Raw genomic sequence first — 24,476 nt, forward strand, 5'->3', positions numbered from 1 at the left:
CAGACTTCCCTGCAATAGGCAATCCATGGGCGTTCCTCTGTCCTATGACAAGCCCCTTGTCTACTTCCCACCCAATAACACATCTGCAAACCCGCACATGTGTGTGAATTAAAAAAAAGGTTTCTGTGCTCTTCCCAAAAAGTGCACGAAAAGAAAACGACTGTGATGGACCAATAACTGAAAAGGGATGGACTTAGGGGAGCGGCCAATGCTAAAGTAAAAATAAATAAATGTCCACACGTATTGATGCTTGATAATCCGGTTTCCACAATAATCCGACCACAAACAGGACATGTATGGATCTTGAGGCCACCAACCGTATATGGAAAACACAGATTTTGTGGTTATGGATGGATGGGCCCCATGTGACTTACTAATAAAATTATTCCAGTAGGATCACCCACCTTTTAATGAGAGATCCTGTGGGGGACAAAATATGGAAACACACACCCAAATATGTTGTATGTTAGTTATCTGACCATTTGAGTAGCTCCTTTCAGTGTTTCCAAAGTATCATCCTTCCTTTCTGTGCGACAGCTCCTCAGTAGCAACCTACATTCTCCCTCACATGAATTCTTCCATCTTGCTCATCTGTAGTAAATCAATGGAAATGTACTGTCATTTCACACAGCTTGATTCACATACCAAGGTAGTTGGACAGACCAAAAGCAATCACATAAACCAGTGTAACAGGATTTTCCAACTTAAACACATCTGGGAAGTACTAAGATCCACGTAAGCTTCAGGTCAACGTTCTGAGTTTGAGGCTGGCCTTCCAAAGTAGGTACAGTTGACTCTATCATTCCATGTTTTAACTGAAATGTGTTGAACTGAAATGACCAGGAGGTACAGGGTTGGCCTACTCTTCCATCAAGAAAGAAAGTCCATGTTTTCACATCTAAGACCTGTGCCAGGGGTGGGTCCTCCAGATGTTGCTGAACTACAACCACTATCAGCCCCTGCAGCAAGCATGGCCAATGGCCAGGGATAATGATGGGAGAAGTAGTTCAGCAACATCTGGAGGGCCAAAAGTTTCCCACACCCGATGTATGGAAACCTGAATTAGTAGCTGGTAAACTATTCTCAACAGGTATGCCACTGAAAAAGGCTGCAGTGTTAAACACGTCTGGCAATTTAACTGGTTGTTCATCATATAATAGATTTATTGTTCTCCATTTACAAAATGGGAATCCTTATTTCAAGACAAAGTATTTAAATTTACTTACTTTGTAAATAGTCAAATATACAGGTTTGCATCCAAGAAAGTCATAGTATGAGTAGGCTCACTAGAATAAATGATTACGACTAATTTAAGTTAAATGGGTCTACTCTGGGTATGACTTATTAGTTGGATATAACCGTTTATATTGTATTGTGTTTTGATAGATTAGATTAGATTAGATTAGGTTAGATAGAGAGGGGAGAGAGAGAGAGAGAGAGAGAGAGAGAGAGAGCGCACATTTCCTTTGGGCAGGGATTATGTTCTCTTTCCATGTTTGTCTTCAGCATGCCAAAAAGAGGAAGCAATCATCATGTGAAAAAAAGATGGCCCATAAAGTGTGTCCCATTTTGAAAGGGGTTTTAAACTCCCCCCCCACCGCAGGGCATACTCTTTTATGTAATGTTATGCCTGTTCCACTGCTAACCATGCCTAGTTTTAAAGACGTTTTTGAAGCTAGTTTGCAATCCAATTGAAAGGCCACCAATTGTTGATGTTAACCTCAGTGCCGACATAATCTTACACTGTCCTTAATACTGAAGAGGGAAGGAAGGAAGGGAAAGTTGAATCACTGTGAACCGATGGAGGGATCCTTGCACTGGGCCTGCTAGAAATGGCAGTTGACCCGCTTCCACAGGGCTTGCAAGCAGGTCCCAGTGAACTGTCACCCACTCTGCTACCCTTAACAACGCCACCAAATCCATCTTGGCTTGGGACATCACTGTCCACTGGGGGTCTCACTCCTGAGAAAGAAGGTGTCAGAACTGTGCAATGAGACACCAAAGTTGCATGAGGTTTAGCCAATGTAATTTTATTTCAAAATGACTTGTCTTTTACAGTTTAAGCATATCTGAAGGTAGCTGCAAAAAGTATTTGACACCAACAGATGGCTCAAGTGAATCAGTTCATGGGCAGAATCCACAAGGACGTTTCTCTTGCACGAGTCCTTGGAATGAAGAGGCCTGTGCATGAGAGCGCCCAGTGGGTTCTGCCCTGTACTTGTTAAGGCAGATTGTGGAAAGAAAGCTGAACACCACAGTGTAAACTAAACATGAAAATGTACTATAGTTTCAAAACAAAAATGCTACAAGAGGTTGTTTCAATTGATTGTCAACACAAGAGACTTTCCAGGCTCTTTTTCCTTTCTGAAAATGCTGTTGCAAGATGGTGCAACCTTCCCTCTACGGCCTCCCACTGACACCGATGGACTGGGAGAGAGGAGGCGGCTGAAAAGGAGGTTCCTTGGCAGCAGGCAGGACGCCTGCTGGAAATCATGCACACCTGTGGCACAGGTCATTCCTATTCGCCAGTGAAGGCAGATTTCTCTTTGGTGAGCAAGGTGGGAAAGCCCACATGCCAACCTACCTCTCACTCATGCTGGGCACCATCCACTGGGGATGCCTCCTGTGCAGTCCTCATTGACATGAGGCAATGTGCTCTCTCATCGTTCCCATTCACTTCAATGCACAGAATAACCAACCTATAGGAGGAGGAGAAGCTGCCTTGTATTGAGTCCCTCTAGCTTCCTATGATCTACTCGAGTGAACAGTGACTCTGTAACATCTCAGGCAAGTGTCTTTCCTAGCAGACCCGAGATGCTCAGGGAGGAACCTGGGCCCTACTGCACACCAAGCACCTGCTCTTCCACTGAGCTATGGTCCCTCTCCATTCCCTATGGCTGGTCCCCTATGAGGGAGAGCAATCCGTCTTCTCTGCCAACCAAATATCCACCTGTTCTTGACTCCTAGGAAAGCCATCCCTGAGTGCTTTAAGATTCTTCAACCCTCCATGGTGCCCTAGTTCCAGTCCTCTTGAAGCCTCTAGTTGCCCCGGGAACTTTTAGCCAGCATGTGCAACATCCGGCTACAACCAAGGTCAGCTGCTGCAACCCTCCAAAAAACCCAACTGGTGCTCAGGGACCACCAATAGTAGTTGGCTCTCAGAGTCTGGACTTGGCTTTGCAGATTTAGATACCCAAACACAACATATATGGTCTGATGCCCCCCGCCCACTTTCCTGGAAGGCATTATGGAGGGCTGATTATTTGGATGCAAGGCCCAAGGCAGCCCCTTCTGGGGCTGTTCTTATTTAAAGTTGTGTTCTCAAGCTACACACACACACTGCTCTACACATTCCAGTACAGGTGCATAGTCTCCTTCATCAGAACGGGTTCCTTACCCATTAAAAGTAAGGGTACCTTGTTCCCCTCAAAACTGCCAACTCTGGACCCATACGCAGGCCTTTGCAGAAAAGTGCAGATTTTATTGCTCCCAAGATTTTCTTTTTTATAACTGAAGTTACTGAGAATTCCAAATATTCTCTTAGAGATGTTTTTGTTGCAACCAGGCAGCATTCAACTAGATCTCATTCTCAACATTTTAAACAAGTGTTCCAAAATTCATTCACTCCTAAAAACTACCTACCTAATATAATGTCCTCATTAATGCCACATTCTCATATAATTCAGCCTACATCAGTGTAGCTGTTTAAAGAATGAGCCTGCTACATTTTATAAACAATACACTATTGCAATGCAACCTTTTGGGGTTTTTTTTTTTTTTAAATTTCACAGTGCACACCAGGGATAGCTAAACTGTGCCCCTTCTGATGCTGTTGGCATAAAACTCCCATCAGCCCCAGCCAGCACGGCCAATTGTCCAGGAAGATAGAAGATGCAGTCCAAAAACATCTGGAAGGCCATGGGTTAGCCACTCCCAGTGCACAGAAAAGCATCTTTATGGAGGCAAGTGGATGAAATTCATGAAACAAAATGGAGGTGAGGGAAGAATGGCATCGTTACTTATGTGCTTATTGTGCAGTTCTTTGTAGCCCACCACAGTAGAATATTCAGTAAATCATTATGCACAAAATGATCCGTTTCAGCTTTTGGTGAAAGGCTGCCTCTGGCCCGAGTCTGAGCTCCAGGGATTCTAGCAGACGATCACACTGTTTGCTTCCCTTGAGCATAAGGGCTTGGCTGGGTCAGAGCCAATTGAAAACAGGAGGCCTTGCTCACTTCCGGGAAGGGTGACTTAGCCTGTGCCTGCTTTTGAGACGGGCTCCTGCCTCAAAAGAAGCTTATTCAGATATATCAGTCAGTTTTTTCTTTTTTTTTTGACTGATTAAACTTCTCCCGGGTAGGGAGAAACGAAGAGATTAACCTCAAAGCCTATTTTTGTTGGGACGACCAGATCTCATTAATTTATGGGACGAGGTCCAGCCGACGAAGGTGGGACGGATTTTCAACAGCAAGCTCTATCTGTTAAAGCGAACGTTCATCTTATCTTCTAAGAGAGAACGCACTAACAGGCAAGCACCCTTCTTTCTATATTTTTCTTTTACTTGACTTAAATTGTTGCTGTTTAAAAGAGATTTGCCAGATTGATCGGTTTTTGACATCTCACTGGGGAGCCATAACTTCTCTCTGCTACGCACTAATTAATAGCTTATCTCTGTTTTTGTTGCAAAAAGCTGTCCTGGATTTGCATTCTAAAGATATACACAGAAGAGGGATTTCTATTCCAGATTTTTATTTTGAAGAATATTATATTGTCTGAGACTACTCTCTTTTTGGTCTATTTTATTTTGACGAATCTGTTTTCTGACGACTGCCATTAATTGTTTCGATCCTGGGAACTGCATTTTGTTTACTTAACTATGGAGAGATAAGGCTGTCTGCTCTGTTTATACTGTGATGTCACCAAGTTTGGAGTATTAACCCAATTGTTGCTGAAATAAGAAGTGGTTTTCCTATACTTTTCTTTTAAAATGGCAATTAAGAAAGTGGCTGAGAATCTGGAAATAACTATGTTTCAGAAAATAATGGATGAGATTGAGATAACGAAACAAAACCTGCGACAGGGTTGTAAGGAGCTGAAAATTGAATTGAGTAAAATGACGCAGGAGATTAAAGATATAGGGGTCCCTGTGAGAGAGGTGACCCTGGAAGGGGTCCCTGTGAGAGAGGAGACCCCGGAGATTGGAACAAACGTGGAACAGGAAAAAGATTTGGAGTCTATGGACTTTAGAAATAAAATCTATTGTTTGGAGACACAGGAGATTAAAGACATAGGGGTCCTTGTGAGAGAGGAGACCCTGGAGACTGGAACAGGGGTCCCTGTGAGAGAGGAGACCCTGGAGACTGGAACAGGGGTCCCTGTGAGAGAGGAGACCCCGGAGATTGGAACAAACGTGGAACAGGAAAAAGATTTGGAGTCTATGGACTTTAGAAATAAAATCTATTGTTTGGAACTCAATGTTATCTCTGAAGAAATTAATGAAGATTCTAGAGATAAAGTTATCAATGGCATGGATAATCTTCTGGACTGGAATGATGTGATGGAGTCCAATATAGAGAAAATTTATGGAATTAACTGCAGCCATGTAACAATGGAAAAACTTTCAAGAGATGACCCAGTGTATTTTGAAAAAAAGAACAGAGATATGATTTTACAGCAGTATTTCAGCAACCTATTCAGAATGGATGGCAAGAAAATATTTGGGATAGAGGTAATTCCCATCAGACTCTTACTATATGACTATGGCTTTGACAGCAAGATTATTATGGAATACTGATAATGGAAGATTGGATACTGAAATTACTGGACTTAACAAGACTACTGAAGATGGAAGATGGAAAATGGAACTAATAGGGATAATAGAACAATGGCTACTGAAATTACTGAACCTAACAGATTCTGATGTGATGGATTAATTGAAATGTTTATTTTGACTATGGTTATGACAATAAGATTATCATAATTAGTAATGAGATGGATTAATTGATATGCTTATCTGGAAAAAAAAAATTGATAGATATATTTCTTAAAGAATTGAAGCCTCTCTTTGACTTTTTGTGGAAAGAATAAAGTAATGTTTATGAGATTTGATGATTAAGTAAGATAACTATTGGAGGAAAGTGATTTTATAATATGACTTAAGAGACAGGATTGTTATATATTATAGACTTATAACTGATCTGATCTTTGACAAATGGGAAGTCAATATTTTACTCTTTATTTTTTATTTTTATTTTTATTTTTGTTTTTTTTTTTTTTTTTTTTTGTTTAACTATTTTTGATTTTGTTTTTTGTCTTTGAATGTTTTATGATTTCGTCTTGTATGTTTTATGAAAATTTGAATAAAAATTATTGAAAAAAGAAAACAGGAGGCCTTGCTGAGGAAAAAAAAGTTGCAAACCCACCGGAGCACCTTTTCTCTCAACAGGCAGTTTTCACAAATGGCAGGAGGGCTGAGATGGAAGACAGGCTCAAGATCCCCCCACCCACAGACTGCTGCTGTGCTTCCAAGTGCCATGAAAGCCTTGCCTGGGATCCTTGGGAGCTCATCCCTGCTGAGGTCATTGCTCCTGGGTTGCAGACTCAGCTCTCAAAATTGTCTTCTTCACTGAAGCTGCAAACAGCAGCTTCCTAACTGATCTATGGAAGGCACTGTTTGTGTATCCTTACACATGTTAAAACCATGGCAGACCTAAGACTGGGATTTGACTAGCAGGGTACAATGCTGCTGGCTTGCATCTCGTCCTTTATGTTCTACAGAGCCCTGTGAGGAAAAGCTTTTCCAGCCTTCCCACTGAGTCATCCTACTTGCCTGGAGACCTAAAAATTTGCTCACTAAACACATGGAATGTAACAGGCTTTTTAAAGTTTAAAAATAGTATGATAGTTCAATACAGATTTCAGCACTCTGCACGTGCTCTATAAAAGACAGCTTTACAAAAATAGCACTAGAGTGGTCCATTAAAATGTCTAATTTAAAACATGTACATCAGTTAAATACACCTTTTCCTCTCTCTTTTAAATGTGTAGCATCCATGATAGACAGATCCAGCACAGCCCCACTTAGAAGCAGAACACTGTCTCCTTAGAACAGAATATTTAGCAACAATCCTGTTTTTGCTGGGAACCTTCACCTTAACTTAACAGTACACTTTCCATGGTTGCAAGCATCTCTGGCACTTGGGATCTGGAAAGCAAGTCCTTCAAGTTTAGGGTTTTATTTCTGAAATATCTGAAGTCCGAAAATGGCACAGCCTGGAGAGAAATATAAATGCATCAACATTCCTGCAGCCATTGGCTTCTAGAGTCTGTGGCTCCTCGCTTTCAACAATTAAGGCTGAGCATCCATAACTCACGGGACAGCTGCATTTTTAGCTTTTGATATCATCATCCTTGAAGAATTTAAATCCTGAAGGTGCTTCAAAAAGACTCTCTGCATCAGTGCTGAAGTCGTCCTCATCGAGGTCACTTAGCATTTTACTTGAGGTCTTTTTGTGCCTGCTAAAGCAAAAAAGATACGAGCAGGTCAGTGGGTATTCATAAGGTGGGCATACAACATGGCTGTCAACGTTTGGGCTGATTTCATGTTATATTTTAAAGACATTTGTTGAGTTGAATGAGTCACTCCCATGCCCACAAAGCCAGGAAAATGGAGGCAGTTGACTCTTCCACAGTCCTGGGAATGCACACCAGAATGAGCATTGCATTCTTGGACACATGCCCCTTGGTGCAAAGGTCCTCTTTCTTCAAAAGGTAACACAAGAAACATGCCCTTTGGCCACTCAGTAGTGAAGGCTCGAGAGTGACACCTCAGTCCTACCTATTTCTGGAAGGAAAGGGGTACAGCCCCCTCTTGGACATCATAAACTGGATCCCAGGAAAGGGCTGAATGTTGGGGCAGGAGAAGGGGGGAATTCCAATCCAAAGAACCCAAGAACTACAGATCGGAAGGGCCAGGGCCAGGTTTTGTTGTGAATACCACCTGATCAGTGTGGTTGAGGTCTCCAAGCGGAGGCACTTGGGCCCAGTACAAGGAAGAGGAGGAGGAGTCAGGCCAGACACCCCATGAGCAAGTGGCCAAGGTGGCAAGCGCAGTCTGTGACTCGCAGGGTCTTGGGAAGAGTGGGTGGTGGCATGGAAACCACGTTTGGTGGCAAAGCTCCTCCTTTCCCACCTGAGTTCCTTTTTCACTGCATTCAGCTGCCCCTGCAGTTGGTCATTCAAGTCAACCTGCTCTTCCAGCTCCCTCTGAAGCTTTTTCTTGGTGCTCCCGAGCCTGTCAATTTCTTCTTCTGCTTCCTCCACCTGGCGTTTCACGGCTTTCAAACGCAAGCTCAGCTGAGAAACAAGAAGAGACGCCAATGACAGCTTGGGCAGACCCAGGACTCCTCAGTGACCCGAGATGGAGGGCAGGAAGCGACACCTCTGCCCCTATGTGAGTAATGGAGTCATTATGGGAAATATTTGTGTGGACAGAGGAAAGCTCATACCCCAACCAGATCCCGAAGTGACCAACCCTCCGCAGCTGAGACACACTCTGCAAGAGAACAGCTACAGCATCTGAGGGAGGAAAGTGTTGCCTGGAATTCTCTGGCTCCCCCGCTCCCTTGTTCCTTGCCTTAAGAGGGCCAGGGGGCAACTACTGCCTCATCCCTTGGCCCACTGGTTAGCAGAGGGAGAGAACTGGAGAGGGCAGTACAGAGGGTGACACAGAGGAGGAGTCTTCTCTGCCTGGAATACATTCTGCAAATTAAGTCTATTTACCCATCTCTGAATAGCTTATGGGTGGAATGGCCAGGAGGAGGGAGAAAGAGAGAGGCACAACAGTTGGGACTGGGTGGCCAGGAGGCTCATGAGGACAAGGAATGGCACAGAACTGTGCAGGGCTTTGACACTCACTCCACACACCCAACTGATGACATCATGGAATCATAGAATAGTAGAGTTGAAAGGGGCTTATAAGGCCATCAAGCCCAACCCCCTGCTCAATGCAGGAATCCAAATCAAAGCATTCCTGACAGATGGCTGTCCAGCTGCCTCTTGAATGCCTCCAGTGTCGGAAAGCCCACTACCTCTCTAGGTAATTGATTCCATTGCCGTATGGCTCTAACAGTTAGGAAGTTTTTCCTGATGTTCAGTCGAAATCTGGCTTCCTGCAACTTGAGCCCATTATTCCATGTCCTGCACTCTGGGACAATCGAGAAGAGATCCCGGCCCATCTGAGTCTCACCCTGGCACAGGCCAACGTTTGCAAGCTCTTGCCTGCCAATATGAGGGCAAACTACTTTTGAAAGCTGAAATTATCAAGCAGGGCCACCTTAAGATGTTTTGGGGCCTGAGGCAGAAAATCCAAATAGTGCACTGTGATGTCTGTACATTTAATACTGTAAATATGGTAAGTGCAGGTTTATTAGAGTATATGTGGTAAGTAGACTGAGTGAGAGGGGGGAGTACATGGGTTGGAATGTTGAAGAATTTGTATGATGATTGGCTGAGCGTTTAAATGTCTGAAGGTATAAATGAGAGCATGACAGTTGAGAGGGGGTGGAGTTCTGTTGGTTCGGATGGTTCTGTAGAGGGTTGTTGGGTGGATTGGATTAGGCGGGTAGTGAGGCAGGATATTGATGATTAAGAAACATAAGAGTAATGCATCTTATGAAACCACACGCTTGTTGACTAAAACTTTAAGCAATCTTGTTATTCCCTGTGTAAATAAATAAATAGTTCTTGGTTTACCAAAATGGCTGATCCTTGGCTGGGTTTCACAGACCAGAAGGGTGGGCAGGGCATATACCAAGGTTGGGAAACAGTATCAGTGGTGGCAGTGGTGAAGAGATAGTGTAACATCATCAGGTATCCAGAGCGACCCAGGGCTGTAATCTTTAGAGGTACAAAGATACAGCCGGGTTGAGGCCTGTAAGTGCACCCAGACACAAAGTAGCAATAAGTCAGGAGGAGACTAAGGCACAGTCTCAAGGCATTATTGTTTACAGGGAGTGTCTGGTGGTGCTGCCTAGCAGTGGGATCTGGAGAGATCTTTGCTAGGGCCGGTGAGAGAACTGTTAAGAGACCAGGAACCTGAGGTGGGACCGTGACAAGGTGGAGACCACAGGAGGGATCCTGACATGCACGCACTTCCGTGAAAATGGAGTACAATCCACTAGGTTAAGGGCTCCCAAACAGTGTCTGTGGAACACTGATGGTCTGGGGCATGTTGGTGGGTTTGTGGCTGAAGATGGGAGACGGCACAGCCGTCGCATTGTGTATTCCTGTTGATTTTAACTCTGTTTCTATTGCTTCTTGTATTGTATTACAATATCTATGGAATACCGTATATCAGAAAAACAAGATGCAATAAAAACACAGTTAAACATCACACAGCACTTCGCACAGGGCATTACGACGGCAGGAAATGCGTCACGTGGCCCACCAAGACCTTCAGCAAATGTTCAAGTGGTCTGTGGGGGGAAAAGTTTGGGAACCCCTGAACTAGGAAGTTCTCAACTGTGCAAGCTTTGCTGAAACCAACAGAAACCGTCCAAGAGAGCTGCAGACACGGAGGCCCATGACACATGTGCACATACCTGTGTGAAAATCCGGGGGCTCCTCCTGCCTTGCAAAGTTATTATGGTTAAGCTGACTGCTGAATCCCAATTAACTGATCTCCCTTTAGGCATCCCTTGGAGGGGATGGGAGGAAAGGGGTGCTGAACTCGGGCCCTGCCAACGGTTTTCCTCCAGCCACATTCTGGGCATGTGCTTACCTTGCCATCCTAGGACTGGAAACTCCAGGCAGTGGAGACTGGTCCATTGAGGCTACTGGGGCACAGCCCTCCCAATGAGATATCAAGCCATTTAAAAAACAACAACCCCCAAATCCTCAAAGCCACACACCCTTTCTTGTTCCACACACATCTTGTGCTTCTATTTGAACTCAGAGAAGCTCTGCACACATTTCTGTCCATCTGCTCTTCTCTGGCCCATCAGCTCTCTGCACCACTCAGCCAATCCTAATGCAAAGCACAGCTAGGCTTGCTTGCCAGCCCTCCTAGGGAGGCCCCTACTCCATCTGCCGCAATGAGGCCGCTCTAACACAGCCACTGCAGCAAGTTAGGGAGGAGTCTAGGCTGCTGCAAGAGCAGCCCACTTGCTAGTCAGCCTCTTTGCCGCCCGGGGCTCCTACTGGGAGGAAGAAACGGACATGGACTGCCTTCAAGTCAATCCCTAAACCCTCTTGCTTGCACCTTTACTATGGCTGAGCATTCAAACCCCAAGGAGGATATGAATAGGGTTTTCATGGTAAGCGGTGTTCAGAGGGGGTTTACCATTGCCTCCCTCTGAGGCTGAGAGGCAGTGACTGGCCCAAAGTCAGGGCAGGATATAAATCAAATCAATAAACAATAAATGTATCAGAATCACACAGTGGTGTTGAGCCCGCTCAGATATATCTAGACATATCAGTGAGAGGAGTGGTGGTAAACTACTCTAAAAGCAGTTTTGTATCTTCATAGGCCAGACTGGGTCCTATTTATTGTAGGGGGTAGGGAAGGAAGAGGAGATTCTACTTGGTGGCAAACTGCAAACCTAAAAATGTTCGGCTGGCATCACAAGGTGGTGAGGGGAAATCTGGTTTCTTCATGGGCCAAACCTGGCCTTTTTTATTGTCGGGGTGGGAGGAAGAAGAGATACTTGGTGGGAAACTGCCACAAGAATGGACTAGGCTGGATTGGACCTTTTTATTTATTTTTATTTATTTAAAGTATGTTTTATATATTTTATTTATTTAAACCTTTTTAAAAAAATATATTTTTGACCTTTTTAAAAAAGATGTCTTGAAAGCTTTTAAAAAAATGTTTTTAAAGATGTTTTGTTTTAATGTATTTTAAAGTCTGTTTTTATGATGTTTTGAAGTGTTTTTAATGCTTTGGTTTGCCGCCCTGGGCTCCTGCTGGGAGGAAGGGCGGGATATAAATCAATCAATCAAACAAACAAAGTATCTGAAAATTTGATATGGGTTTATGCAAGTTAATTAAACCCCACAGGAATTACAGCAAGAGCTTATTATAATTGTTTTAAATCTAACAAAAAGCTTAGGAGGACTTTGAAGAAGACCAGATGTTTATTTTCTTTCTGAACCTAGGACTGTGGCTTTCATGATGGGGGCTGGGGGAGAAGACAGCAGGAGAACAGTTGGTGCCACTAACATCCTGGCATTGGTAACCCAACTAGCAGGGCCTGTGTGGGGTTGCTGCACACTTCCAGCCCCAATTTCACTTGGAGTGGAGAGGTGGAACCTGTGTAAATGTGGTTGATCAAAAGGAGAAGGACTTTTGAGTTAAGGAAATCCCTGCTTTTATAAAAACCAAGAGAATGTTTGAGTCCCCGCACCAGTGGAATGCTGGAAGAACTTGCGGAACGCCTGGCTACAATATTCAGAACTCATCTTATGGTGTGAAAGATGCCTTTTTCTAACATTTTGGTTTCTTGCTTTTCCCCACCCACCATATCTTTCTTTCTGAGCAACAGGAACTTACAGTTTATAGAATTGGTTTTATTTTTAAAACAAGAAACTCTGGAAATCTTTTCAAATGTAAATGTACTGCCCTCAAGTCGATTCTGACATGGCGACCCTATGAATCGGGTTTTCATGAGGCTGAGAGACAGCGACTGGCCCAAGGTCACCCAGTGAGCTTCATGGCTGTGTGGAGATTCGAACCCTGGTCCCTCAGGTCATAGTCCAACACCTTAACCATTACACCACACTGGCTCTCCTCCTGGAGATCTTTAGGCAATAACTATTATCGCTTCATAACTGACATGAATTATTTGTTACTTTTGTTGATTTTACATCCGCATTCGACCTCATCGATAGAGATCGCTTATGGCACAAGTTATCTTCCACAAACATTGATAGACGATTGCTGTATTTAATACAAATGCTCCATTCAAACACCTCCCTGAGGGTCAGGCTAGGTGCCAATGGCCTTCTCTCTGAAACAATTCCAACAAATAGGGGGGTCCGTCAAGGTTGTCTGCTAGCTCCGTTCCTTTTTAATTTTTACATTAACAATATTGTCCAGGAATTGTCTGGTCCAGACTTCCCCCTCCCCAATTCTTGATGTTAAGCTCTTGGTATTATTATATGCCGAGAATCTGGCCCTGATTTCCATTACCTTGACAGGGATGAGGAAATTTTTAAGAAGTTTGGGTAGGTTTTGTGACAAGGAGCACTTATCAATCAACCACACTAAAACAAATGTGGTTGTGTTTGGAAAGAAAAGAAAAACCCACCTATGGAAACTTAATGATAAGCCCATCGAACAGCTCCGCAGTTTTAGATACCTTGGGCTCTGCTTCAATGCCAACCTTGCATGGAAGTCACATCTTGATTTAACCAAACTGAAGGCTGCCTGATCCATCCAATTGCTCCTTCGTTTCTTTAAATTTAAAGGGGGGAGTTTGGTTCCTCCCGCAGTAGAAATGTTCCATAGGAAAATAATTCCTCAACTCCTTTATGGCACCGAAATTTGGGGGCACGTTAACGTCTCCCCACTAGAGAAAGAACAGAACCTTTTCATCAGATCTATCTTGGCTACTCCGCAAGGCACCCCAATATCTTACCTGAGGCTAGAGACAAGGACTTCATTCTTTAGAATCCTCCGTCCATGCGGCTTTGGCCATTTATTGTCTCAAGCTCGCATGTATGAAAGATTCACGTCTCCCTAAGAAATGCTTCCTACAGCAGCTTCACAATCCATCTCAAAACAGTTGGTTCAACCGGTCTAAATTCATTTTATCTGTGTATGGGATTGATATTGAAATTTTACCCTCACACCCCTCCATGTGTGCAAAACAGTTACTCAAAGAAAGAATCTATTTGTACGCCAAAAGATGGGATCTCCACGCCTCCAACCAATTGTCTTTCTCTATGTGGTACCCACTGTTTAAAGCCTCTTTTAGCATGGAGCAATATTTTATTTTCCTAACTACCCCGCTTTTGAGAAAAGCTTTTACAGCGCTGCGCTTTCAATCTATGCATACGGCACTGCTGGATGGGAGGTACGCTAAGGTCCCAGTTCATCTAAGACATTGCATTTGTAAATCTGGTGAAATTGAGGATATAGTTCATTATTTAATAAGATGCCCTTTATATAATGCTCCAAGGCTTAAATTCCTCTCTTCCATCCTTCTCTCCTTATCAAACAGATCTCCCTTGGAACAAATATGTGTACTTCTTACAGGTAATGACACTTTTTTAACTGCCCAAGTGGCAAATTTTGCTTTAGCTGCCAGGAAAATCAGAGCCAGATACCTTAAACAATCGCAGGCTGTACTGGAGGCCCCTCGGCCCTTTTTATAGTTTTAAACTTTTATACCTAAATTCCAAGTACTGGTGACAATATACTTTCAGACAGGACCACAAATTTTAATTGATCATGATATGTTTATTGTTGTTATGTATACCTTGGTGAAGCTAGTTTTATAGTATGTATTTTTATTTATTATTTCATTGTGGTGGCTGATGGCTATGAACAATAAAGACATATTCCCATTACAGAGTTACAAGAACACCTGCACTATTATCCATGATATTGCTGTGACAGAGGCCAGAATCCCTTCTGAACCAAGCAAGACACTTTAGAGTTTAATTAGGTGCTATATGCAAAACTGGAATGCTTAAGTATCCACAGCATGTTTGCAAGGGAGGAGAAGGGAGAGAAAACCCAAACTGGGCCACTCCCCCATGACCTTGTTGGCCACACTCAAACCGCAGCCCTGCCAGGTCGAGTGGGCACCAGCCACCCCTGCCCCTAGGGTTAAAAGCAGCTGTGGGGGGAAAGAGAGGGGCAGATGCAGAAGATACTTGCAGTGGCATGGCTGCCATATAATGTTATTTGCCTCGCTGTGCAGGCAGTGGTGGACTCAGCTGAACTAGTCAGGCAATTCTTTGTTTTTCTGAAAACGTCAAAGGAAAAAGCAAACTTTCCAAAAAGGCCCTTTGCAGCCTTTCAAAGGAAAGGACAAAATGAACGGCGCCCTCCAGATGTTGCTGGGCTGAAACACCCCTCGCCATTATTGGCCATGCTGGCTGATGGGAGTAGGAGTTGGCTACCCCTGCTGTAGAGCAACAGAAAGCATCAGACATCACAGGTAAGAAAAAGCAGAGGTATACGAGACGGAATGATGGGAGCCATATCATTTTGTGTAATATTTTTATGCTTTTAGTGTTAGTGAGTTCCGGGGGCTGCTCACGGTTCCAAGATGAAAGGCATGATAGAAATTTCATAAATTAAGTTTGGGGGCAAATTCTTGGTAAGCCCAAGAGATCCTTTTCCGGCCTACCTGGTCCTTTTGATCCATCAGGGAGAGATGCTCATCGTCCACTTGCATCATGAGCTCCTTCACTTTCCTTTCAAGCCGGCGGTTACTCAGCTGGAAGTTGGCCCGATCCCTGGGAAGACAGCAGAAGAGATGCATAAGAGATAACAAGGCAAGAACATAAAAGGCGCTCTGCAGGATCAGACCAAAGGCCTGTCAAGTCCAGCACTGTGTTTCCACTGGTGCTCAGCCAGACGCCGCTGGGAAATCCACCAGCGGGGCATGAGAGCAACATGCCCTGTTATGTATGTAGGCCCCTCTCAGCATCTGAAATTCTGCTGTACCTTGCCTATGGACATGGAGGGTCCATCTCTACTACCCTCTGTGATTTAGCCTGGCTCTGCTATTGTGTTGCTTTCGTTGGGTGGACTGATTGTAATCTCTGTACTGATTTTGAATATCGTAAGCTGTACAAACTTTGAAACAGATTTTTTTTAAAAGCTAACAGAAGTGGTGGATCCCCCTATTTAGATAAGAGGCCTTCTATGACTCTTGAAGGAGAAGAGCATTCACTACTTGGATACCATCATCTTCTGCAGGAGGCTCCCCGCTGTCTTTTACCTCTCTTCGTTCTCCAGCCGCTCCTCCAGTTCCATGATTCTGGCTTCCATCTGAACCAGAAGGCCTTCTTTGCTAGACCGGTAAGAGCCTTCCAGGTGAAGGATCCGGCTTTTCATGTCTTTGTTCTGGAATAAGAATATGCAGAGTTTATTGCACAGATAAGTCTGTGGACCAATTAACAATGCAGCACTGGCCCAAGACATTTTGGTGCCCAGGCTTTTTGAACAGCGAATGGCACACATCACTCCATCTCCCTAATTAATATGAGCCACACTCCACCAGGAGGTTCTTTCATTTTGATTAATGGAGACTTTGGGGCAGATCGTGGCTCATTGCTCAGATCTGACTATCTTGCCTTCTGGGCCTGATTTCAAGTGCTGATAATGACTTTGAAAGCCCTTAATATTACTCAGAAAGGACCACCTTCACTCATATCAATCTCCCCATACCTGACAACCTACTTCAGAGGTCTTGCTTAGGTTGCTGGGCACATGGAGCCCCATGTTTGTGGAATTAAGTTCCAAAGGTAATCAGGTGAAGTCCATCTGTTGGTATTTTCAAATGGACCTTGAAGACCCATCCATTTTGGGGGGTATTTTAGTTGCTGGCAGAAACAGTGTTGCAATTTCTTTGCTGTAAGTTTAATTTATGCCAGGCTAGTCATTGCTTTTGTGCTAGCTTTCTAAAGAGCATTACGAATCATGGATATTTTAAATGTTTTCAAAAATTGTATTTGTACTAGTTGATGTTTGTTGGTATCTGTGTGTTGCTTTGTGAATATTTTTTCTTAAAAAGCGGGGTCTAAATTTATTAAATAAAACTAAAAGTTGCCTGCTGTCACCCTTAACTGTGCCCCAAATCCTCATGATCGGACACCTCTGACTGACAAACACAAAAGCCACCTTCATAACAGAACCAGGGGATAGCACTATATAGGATTAAAGAGGTTTGTTTGAACTATTCAGTAACTGATTAGCATGTGGCTTGAAACAGTCCCCTGGAGATCAGATGTTCCATAGCAAACACAACTTTGCCAATTTATTTATTTTTATTTTTATTTTATTACATTTTTAGACCGCCCTATAGCAACAAGCTCTCAGGGCGGTGTACAACAGGGTAAAAACAGATTAAAATACATGTGGGTTTGGGTACAATACAATAGAAAACATTTTTAAAAACAAAATTAAGACGAAAGATTAAAATTAAAATAAATGAAAATTAAATTTAAAATTTAAAATGCCTGGGCAAAGAGGCATTCATTTCATTCAGATTACTACTACTACTACTACTATTACTATTACTATTACTACTACTACTACTACTATTACTACTACTACTACTACTACTACTACTACTACTACTACTACTACTACCACCACCACCACCTTGGGCCAGTCACTGCCTCTCAGCCTCAGAGGAAGGCAATGGAAAACCACTTCTGAATCCCCCTTACCATGAAAACCCTATTCGTAGGGTGCCATAAGTTGGAATCGACTTGAAAGCAGTCCATTTTCCATTATTATTATTAAAGTCAATCTCAACTTATGGCACCCTGCGAATAGGGTTTTCATGGTAAGGGGGATTCAGAAGTGGTTTTCCATTGCCTTCCTCTGAGGCTGAGAGGCAGTGACTGGCCCAAGGTCATAATAATAATAATAATAATAATAATAATAATATGGAAACTATAAATGTGAAGTTATGTATTTCAAAGCATGCTGTTAGTGACTTACTAAAGATGCATAAACACACCAATATAGCCAATCCTTTGGAGAAGGAAAAACACACACTTAAGCTGCAATCCAATAGATGTCTACTCGGAAGTAAGCTCCATTGGGTTCAATGGGACTTACTCCCAGGTAAGTGAGTGGTGGATTGCAGCCTTAGTTTTGGAAAACTAAGATGCAGGTCCACCACTAGGTGGTACTCTGCTCCTTAAGCCAATACTTGGCGAGTTTAATCTGGGATGGCTATGGGTGATTTCCTCCTGGCTAATTTCCGAGAGGAGAGACACTGGTGCCAAAACCTGCTGCCAATCAACACAGTTTGTACTGAAAGAAGGTCCTGCTCTTTAACCCGGAAGGTGTAGGACTAAGTCAGCCTTCCTCCAGCTGTGTTGGATGACAACTCCCATCAGCCCTGGCCAGCACGGCCCTATGAAGCTGGGGCTGATGGCTATTCAAAACAGCTGGAAGGCACCAGGTTGGGGAAGGCTGGGCTAGGCCTTCAGAGGCACTGTTCTTTACCACCCACATCCCCCACTGTTCAGCCCTGGCGTTCAAGACCACCCCCAAGCTGAGCCTGGACACAAGCTAAGCTGCAATCCTTGCCTGCCTCTCCAAGGAAATCTTGTCGCACTCCAAGTCTTGCCTTGCAGCCCTTTCCTGAAGGAGTTCACTCCGCATTTGCTCAATCTGCAAGTGATAAAGGAGAAAAAAAGGCCTGAAACCACCAAACTGTAGCCATTTGTCAATATTCTCATTTATTCCTCTGTTTATTCCAACCCTGGACGCTGGATTAAGGGGCAGTAAGAAGAGCCTGGCTGCAGCTGGATAAGACCAAAGAGAGCCCACCTACTCCAGCTCCCTCCAGTGGCCAACCAGATGCTTCTAGGAAGCCCACAAGCAAGGCATCTGGGCAACAGTACATTCCCACTTGTGGCCCCCAGCCACTGGCCTTGCCTCTGGTCCTAAAGCGAGTGCACAGCCATCACGACTAGAAGCCATTTCCTTGGCCACAGGCCAGGGCACCAACAGTCTGAAAATGGACAGAACGGGCACAAATGGAGGAAAGGGCGGCACTCCCAAGCGGGACCTTAGGGTGGGGACCGAGAAGAGAGCATAGGATGGGAAAGAAGGAAGGATCCGGCTTGCTCAGTGGCCACCTTGCTGAAAAAGCAGCAGGACAGAAGGAGGAGGAATTGCAGCTCAGCGCTGAGCACACAAGAGGCCCCAGGTTCAATCCCCGGAAGCACCTCCAGTTAAAAAAGGATCAAGTAGCAGGAAATGAGGAAGGGACTGCTCTCTGCCATCCTGCCAGCCAAAGCAGACAGTACGGAGAGGAGCAAATAGTCTGGCCTGGAATAAAGCACCTTCCTGTTGGGGAACCTTTAACCTGGATTCCTGCACTGAGAAGGGGGTTGGACTCGATGGCCTTACAGGCCCCTTCCGACTCTGTGATTCTATGGCGCAAGGGAGCAGCGTGGGTGAAGAAGACAAAGGGGGCGGACTGAGGAGGCGCTTGGCCACAGGTGGGAGATAGAGAAGGGAGGTAAAGCTATAGGAACAAAGGTTTGTTTCTTAGATAAAAAGCACAACCCCAACACATACACACTTGACACAGGAGACGAGAGGAGCCACCAGAGATACTAGCACCACTGTTTAGAGACTGGAGGCCCAGAAGGGTCCAGCGCCAGCATCATTTGGCATCACATCCAAGGGACGAGGCCCCAGAAGATTTCTGCAGCAGCTCTGGACTCTGCCCAGGTTTTAAGGATGTAAACCAGGAAAGACTTCAAGGGGTGGCAATAAATCTGAAACGGGTCCAAAGACACAACACGAGGGAGCGCTGAAGGACCTGATAGCAGGGATGAGCCAATTTTGCTAACCGGGGACAGTTCTCCGCAAGGTGGTGGGGTGTCCAACCTAGCAGGCACCAAATGGAGAGGGACACTGTATGCACCCCACATGTGTACGCACCCGATGCATACACACAACAAGCTCCATGAATTACTATTGTTTTACTGAATGATAAAGAACAAAACAAATATAATTAGACGATGTACAAGAAAGAATATTTGTTTTCAAGATTACATTACCACTCCCCTGGTATTAACAACTGAACAAGGTCCATAGAGCAGCCGATTTTTATAAATCACAGTTATGAGATCCAAATTTCATGCACTGGTACAGGCAAAAAACTTTGCACATCATTCGCAGTAGCGTAAGTGATAAATTCCCACAAAATGGCATAAACACGTTCCAGGTCTTCAGATCCTTTCAAAACTTCTAAATTGTTATTTTCTCAGATATCACCAGATTTCAGACATTATTATATGGTAAATCATGTAACATCTTCTATTTTTGACCAATAGAAATTCGAGAAGCTCCCAACAGCCACACTGATAATTCCTTTCAATGAATATTTATTGCCTGTTCATCCAGCATGTTTAGCAGTGATAATTGTGAAGTCATTTGAATAGTGGTCTGAATAATCTTAGCAATCTCCTTATATACCTCAGTCCAAAATTTATGAACAAGTGGGCAGTCCCACCATAAATGGAAGTATGTGCCCCTGGTATCACCCCCACACCAACAATCTGGTGCCAACCCTGACGTCCTATGGGGTAACTGCACCAGTGTGCAGTACCTCCTGGGTGAAATCCCTAAAGAGCTTTTCCTCACATAGGCAGACACTGATCAGTATGGTTAAGAGAATGTTTTTCCATTTAGCTTCACTTATATTAATACTCCTATCCATCTCCCACAGAGTTTTAAGACCTGCAAAAGGTCCAGTTGGGATGTTGAAGAATTCTTTGTACAGGGCTGACACCACTCCCTTCCTTGTATTGTCTGGATTCAACACTGTTACTTCAAATTTAGAAAGATTTCTATTAGCTTGAGTTCTCAGATTTTAATTTGTTAGAACATGATTATAATTAGTGGGTCTGTAACCAGTTTAGGCCAGGGTTGTTCATACGGGATTGGATTGTCATAATGGTAAAAATTACATAAAGAAAACACTTTTTCTTCCCCAGGAATATCTGAACCCAATATTATTGTCCAGACATGGAAGGTTGTGTCTGTGGAGTGCCCACCACTTTACTTGGCAAGGTCCTTTTATTGAGAAAATTCTGCTATAATTGCTTCAGGAGGCCCAGACAAAATGAAAGAAAATTCTGAAGGTGGGGGAAAATTAATTATAGAGGCAACTTTTAAATGGAGAGTTTGTGGGGCTATGCTGGATGTAGCTGGTCAGAGTGAGGCTCCAGACAGTGAGCCATTATGTCCTCAGGGTGCTCAGAAGTGGTGAAAAATGTTGGCAGCCACCGCTGGTCTCATATTTGGGCTGGACGTAGGACAGCAAAGGCTGCAGCACTGTAGCGAAGGCTACTGCTGAAAGATGCTTCAGAGCAGAAGGGTCAACGCCAGAGCTGTATCTTGGGGTGCATTTCCCTGAGTGGTGGTAGGTTCCAGGGGTGGCGTTACGACGCTTAGTATCCTTTGGATCAGAGAGAGAGCGAGAGAGCGAGAGCGCACACCCACACACGGGAAGTTGCTTGGTAATATCTGTGTTGTTTACCAATATGCGAGCAGAACTCGAGTGCAGGCGAATGCATTCCAATAAGCAAACAGCAGCTTTCTATCTGTGGGACTATGACCATCCCTGCATCATCGTCCCATGAAACTGTTGTAGAAACCACCACACTGACTGCAACCCCAGATGAGCTAACTAAAGCTAAACTCTCAGCTCTCCATCCTTGCCCATTCAAAGCTGCAAACTGCGCTCTCGCTTTCTCGCTCTCTCTCTCACTCACACACATACACACACAACCCTTGGACCCAGCACCTGCAGGGGAATTGCCCAAGGCTCATTCAGGGGACATTTACTGCCACTAAAGGAACAGTCAAGAACTTTTGGGCTTCTGGTGCAGGGTGTCATCCAGGTGGGGTTCTCAAGGGGTGTTATAACTCTCCTGTCTAAGCTGCAGGCCTTTTTGGAGGGGTCACACCCGGTTAAGGATCCAGACACAGACACGACCTCCTGTCAGGTCCAGACTGGCACATCATGGCCACGAAGACGGAAGGAAAGTGAGCTGACTCTGCCTCCGTGTGGAACACCGTCCGCCTTCCCTTGCCCTCACCAACGCATCAAAGACGTTCCGATTCTAAGCTTTCACTGTGCCACTGCAGGCAGTAGGGTGCCCCTGCTGGAAGGGAGGCCCACTGCAGAGCAAGGGGCATATCAGACCCGAGGGGCCTTTAGCAGGGAGTTTGGTTCATTGGGCCCGTTGCCAGATAAGGAGCAGCTCCAAAGTTGGTGGCTGAGGGGGAAAAGTCATTTGATTTCCAGTAACAGCCTAAAGGCAGCTGCAGCCACTGTCTTCCATCTCCCACTGTGCAAGTGTGCAATTTGCCAGTCCTCAAGGAGGGGGAAAGCCAGAGGAAATAAGTCCCCTGCCTGTTCCCTGGACCATCTGACTCGGCAGAGATGCTCAGCTGCTAAATAAAGGGAGTTAATGGAAGCCTCTCTGGCCAAAACGGAGCCAGCGCTCCCCGCATTTTCATCTTCTCGCTCCACACACCTGTGCCAAGTGAGGAGCAAGTGTGTGTCTTCCGCCCGGATAGTTTGGCCAAAGGAAATGAATGACAGCCCTGCCAGTGTAACTTCATCCTTGACTCATTCATTGTGTCATCATCATGGAAATGGACCTCTTGCACAGTTACGAGAAGTTGCTCTGGAGTCAGTTAATTCATGTTCAGTCTGCTTTATTTATACTCCCCCCCCATTCTTTTGTTGTTTCAGGCCTAGGAAGCTCCAAGACAGGAGAAGCAGCAGTTGAACATTGGGGGGGGGGGGGAAGAGATGCTGAGAGGGGCCATCTACCTCCCAGCATGGTGGCATACCAAAGACGGTTCTTTTCCCCCTACTGCTAGACTCAGGTTCAAGAGCTTTCCAAATAACATGGAATTTAGGTCACGCGGGGCCCTTTCATGAGTACAGAGCCTAAAATTGCCTTCCTGTACCACTGCAGACAGCAGCCTCTGCTAAGTCCCAAGTGACCTTGATGCTGCCTGTTCAAGCCCTGAGAGAGACCCCAAAAGCCACACAGGCCCATTTGGTTGATGTGCATGTTCTGGCCTGGCTTGTCGTTACATTTTTTATTCTGCCTTTAAGAAACTCAAAACAGTCTACAAATGTTCTCTCCTCCCATTTATTCTCACAACCACTCTGTGAGGTAGGTTATGCTGAGAGACTGATTGGTCAAAAGGTCACCCAGCATACTTTATAGTTGAACCTGAATCTGAACACTGCTCTCTGCACACCTAGTGCACCACCAAATCCACTCCATCGCACTGGTTCTACCAGGCTTGGAGTCCAACATTTCAAGCGACGTCATGACCTCGAACCAATCAAAAGACCATTTACAGACAGGAAGCCCATGGCCCACATTTGTTGTCAGAAACGGGCTCCTAGCATGGCCCCTTGTGTCCCCCCAGCCCCAACGCAACGGGCACAATCCAGGCAGCACGTGGCCTCTAAACACTTCGTTTCATGTGCTTCTTTCCTCCCAAAGGATCGGGCCAGGAGGGGTAATCCCCATCTGCTGAACTGGAACAGGTTCCCATTACCTTCAAAGCCAGTCAACACACGGGCAGAAACATCAAGCACAATTAACAGCAGTTTCAAGAGTTAAATGCCCCATGAAACAGTGACAAAAATTTCTATTTAATGCCAATCACCCCACAGATTAGTCTTCATTATCTTCATATTAAGAACTTCCCGGTAAGAAAAAAAAAAACATTCGCTGGGTCACCCAAAGGTCTGTCCCCTTCTCAGCCAACCATCGCTGTCCCTTCGGCAGCAATTAGCGAGCGGTAACAATATTTAGCTCCGTCCATGCCATGAAAATGACATCTGTGCGCTGCTCCAGCCCAAACCTCTGTTAAAGGCACAGAAGGAAGCCAGGCTGGGGGGCTTCTTCTGGCCGCAGGATTGGCCCCGTAATCCAAAATGTTTACCAAACCAAACCCATTGTTCTTCCTCATCCTTATTCTGAATGCTTAACAGACCCTGAAATAGTCTCCTGGGAATCTGTCCGCTGCCCCATCCGTGTTGACTCAGAACAAAGCAAACCTTGTAACTTGTGTATGAAATTGGGGGCTCCAGAGCCTTTGGTACAAACACCTATTTTGCCCTAAACGCTTATGCAATATGCTGCTGGTTAGAAAGTGGTTTCCTTTAGAGCTTCTGATTAAAAACTACTCCTGTGTCCTTGAAGGCAGTGAAGGCTGCCTCCATGCCAGAATCCCAGCCTCAGAATGGGCTGTAGTGCCAAAGGCGCATCTCCGCTGAACACAAGACAATTCGTCATGAATGCTGCCTTCATGTAAGCGCCTTTTAAGCAGGCGAGAGGAATGAAGGGCACGGTAAGCTCTTCCGCAACCGATTCCAGGTCTGGCATGTTGCCTCTGCATGCTCATGGCTTGGTTCCCTGGGTGCGCCTGGGTGCAAGGGAAAGCAAAGGGAGGAGTGAGAGGCGGCTGGGAGACATGCTGCAGCCTTGCAACTCCTCCCCTTCACGTCCTCTGACTGGTGGAGAAGCTGCAAGCAACAGGAAAAGCTCTCTGTACCTGCCCAGCTAGAGCTGACAGGAAACAGAAGGATTTAGCGCCAGCAGGTGGTGCGGACAGAATGCTGGCTTCACATTCTTGGCTCAGCACTGGCCAGACCTACTCACTCAGCCTCAGCTGCCCCACAGAAGCGCTGTAAGGATGACCCCGGGCAATCTCCTCATACCCT

At 44.9% G+C, this 24,476-nt stretch overlaps 1 protein-coding gene across 7 annotated transcripts in view; it reads right to left on the minus strand.

The window, feature by feature from the left end:
- Positions 1 to 2,009: 2,009 nt before the first annotated feature.
- The window catches only part of CGNL1 (cingulin like 1), a 100,436-nt gene continuing 77,969 nt past the window's right edge, over positions 2,010 to 24,476 (minus strand). For 6 of the 7 annotated variants that reach the window (XM_061594882.1, XM_061594877.1, XM_061594880.1 and 3 more), the window contains 5 exons: positions 18,284 to 18,367; positions 15,957 to 16,081; positions 15,360 to 15,468; positions 8,192 to 8,355; positions 2,010 to 7,518 (listed from right to left, as the gene is read on the minus strand). In XM_061594882.1, the coding sequence (XP_061450866.1) occupies positions 7,389 to 7,518; positions 8,192 to 8,355; positions 15,360 to 15,468; positions 15,957 to 16,081; positions 18,284 to 18,367 (612 nt within the window). In that variant the 3' untranslated portion in view covers positions 2,010 to 7,388. Of the gene's footprint in view, positions 7,519 to 8,191; positions 8,356 to 15,359; positions 15,469 to 15,956; positions 16,082 to 18,283; positions 18,368 to 19,658; positions 24,179 to 24,476 lie in introns of those variants that run through there. The other variant, XM_061594883.1, reaches the window with a different exon arrangement.

This window comes from Rhineura floridana, chromosome 14, assembly GCF_030035675.1.
Source record: "Rhineura floridana isolate rRhiFlo1 chromosome 14, rRhiFlo1.hap2, whole genome shotgun sequence".
Taxonomy (NCBI): domain Eukaryota; kingdom Metazoa; phylum Chordata; class Lepidosauria; order Squamata; family Rhineuridae; genus Rhineura; species Rhineura floridana.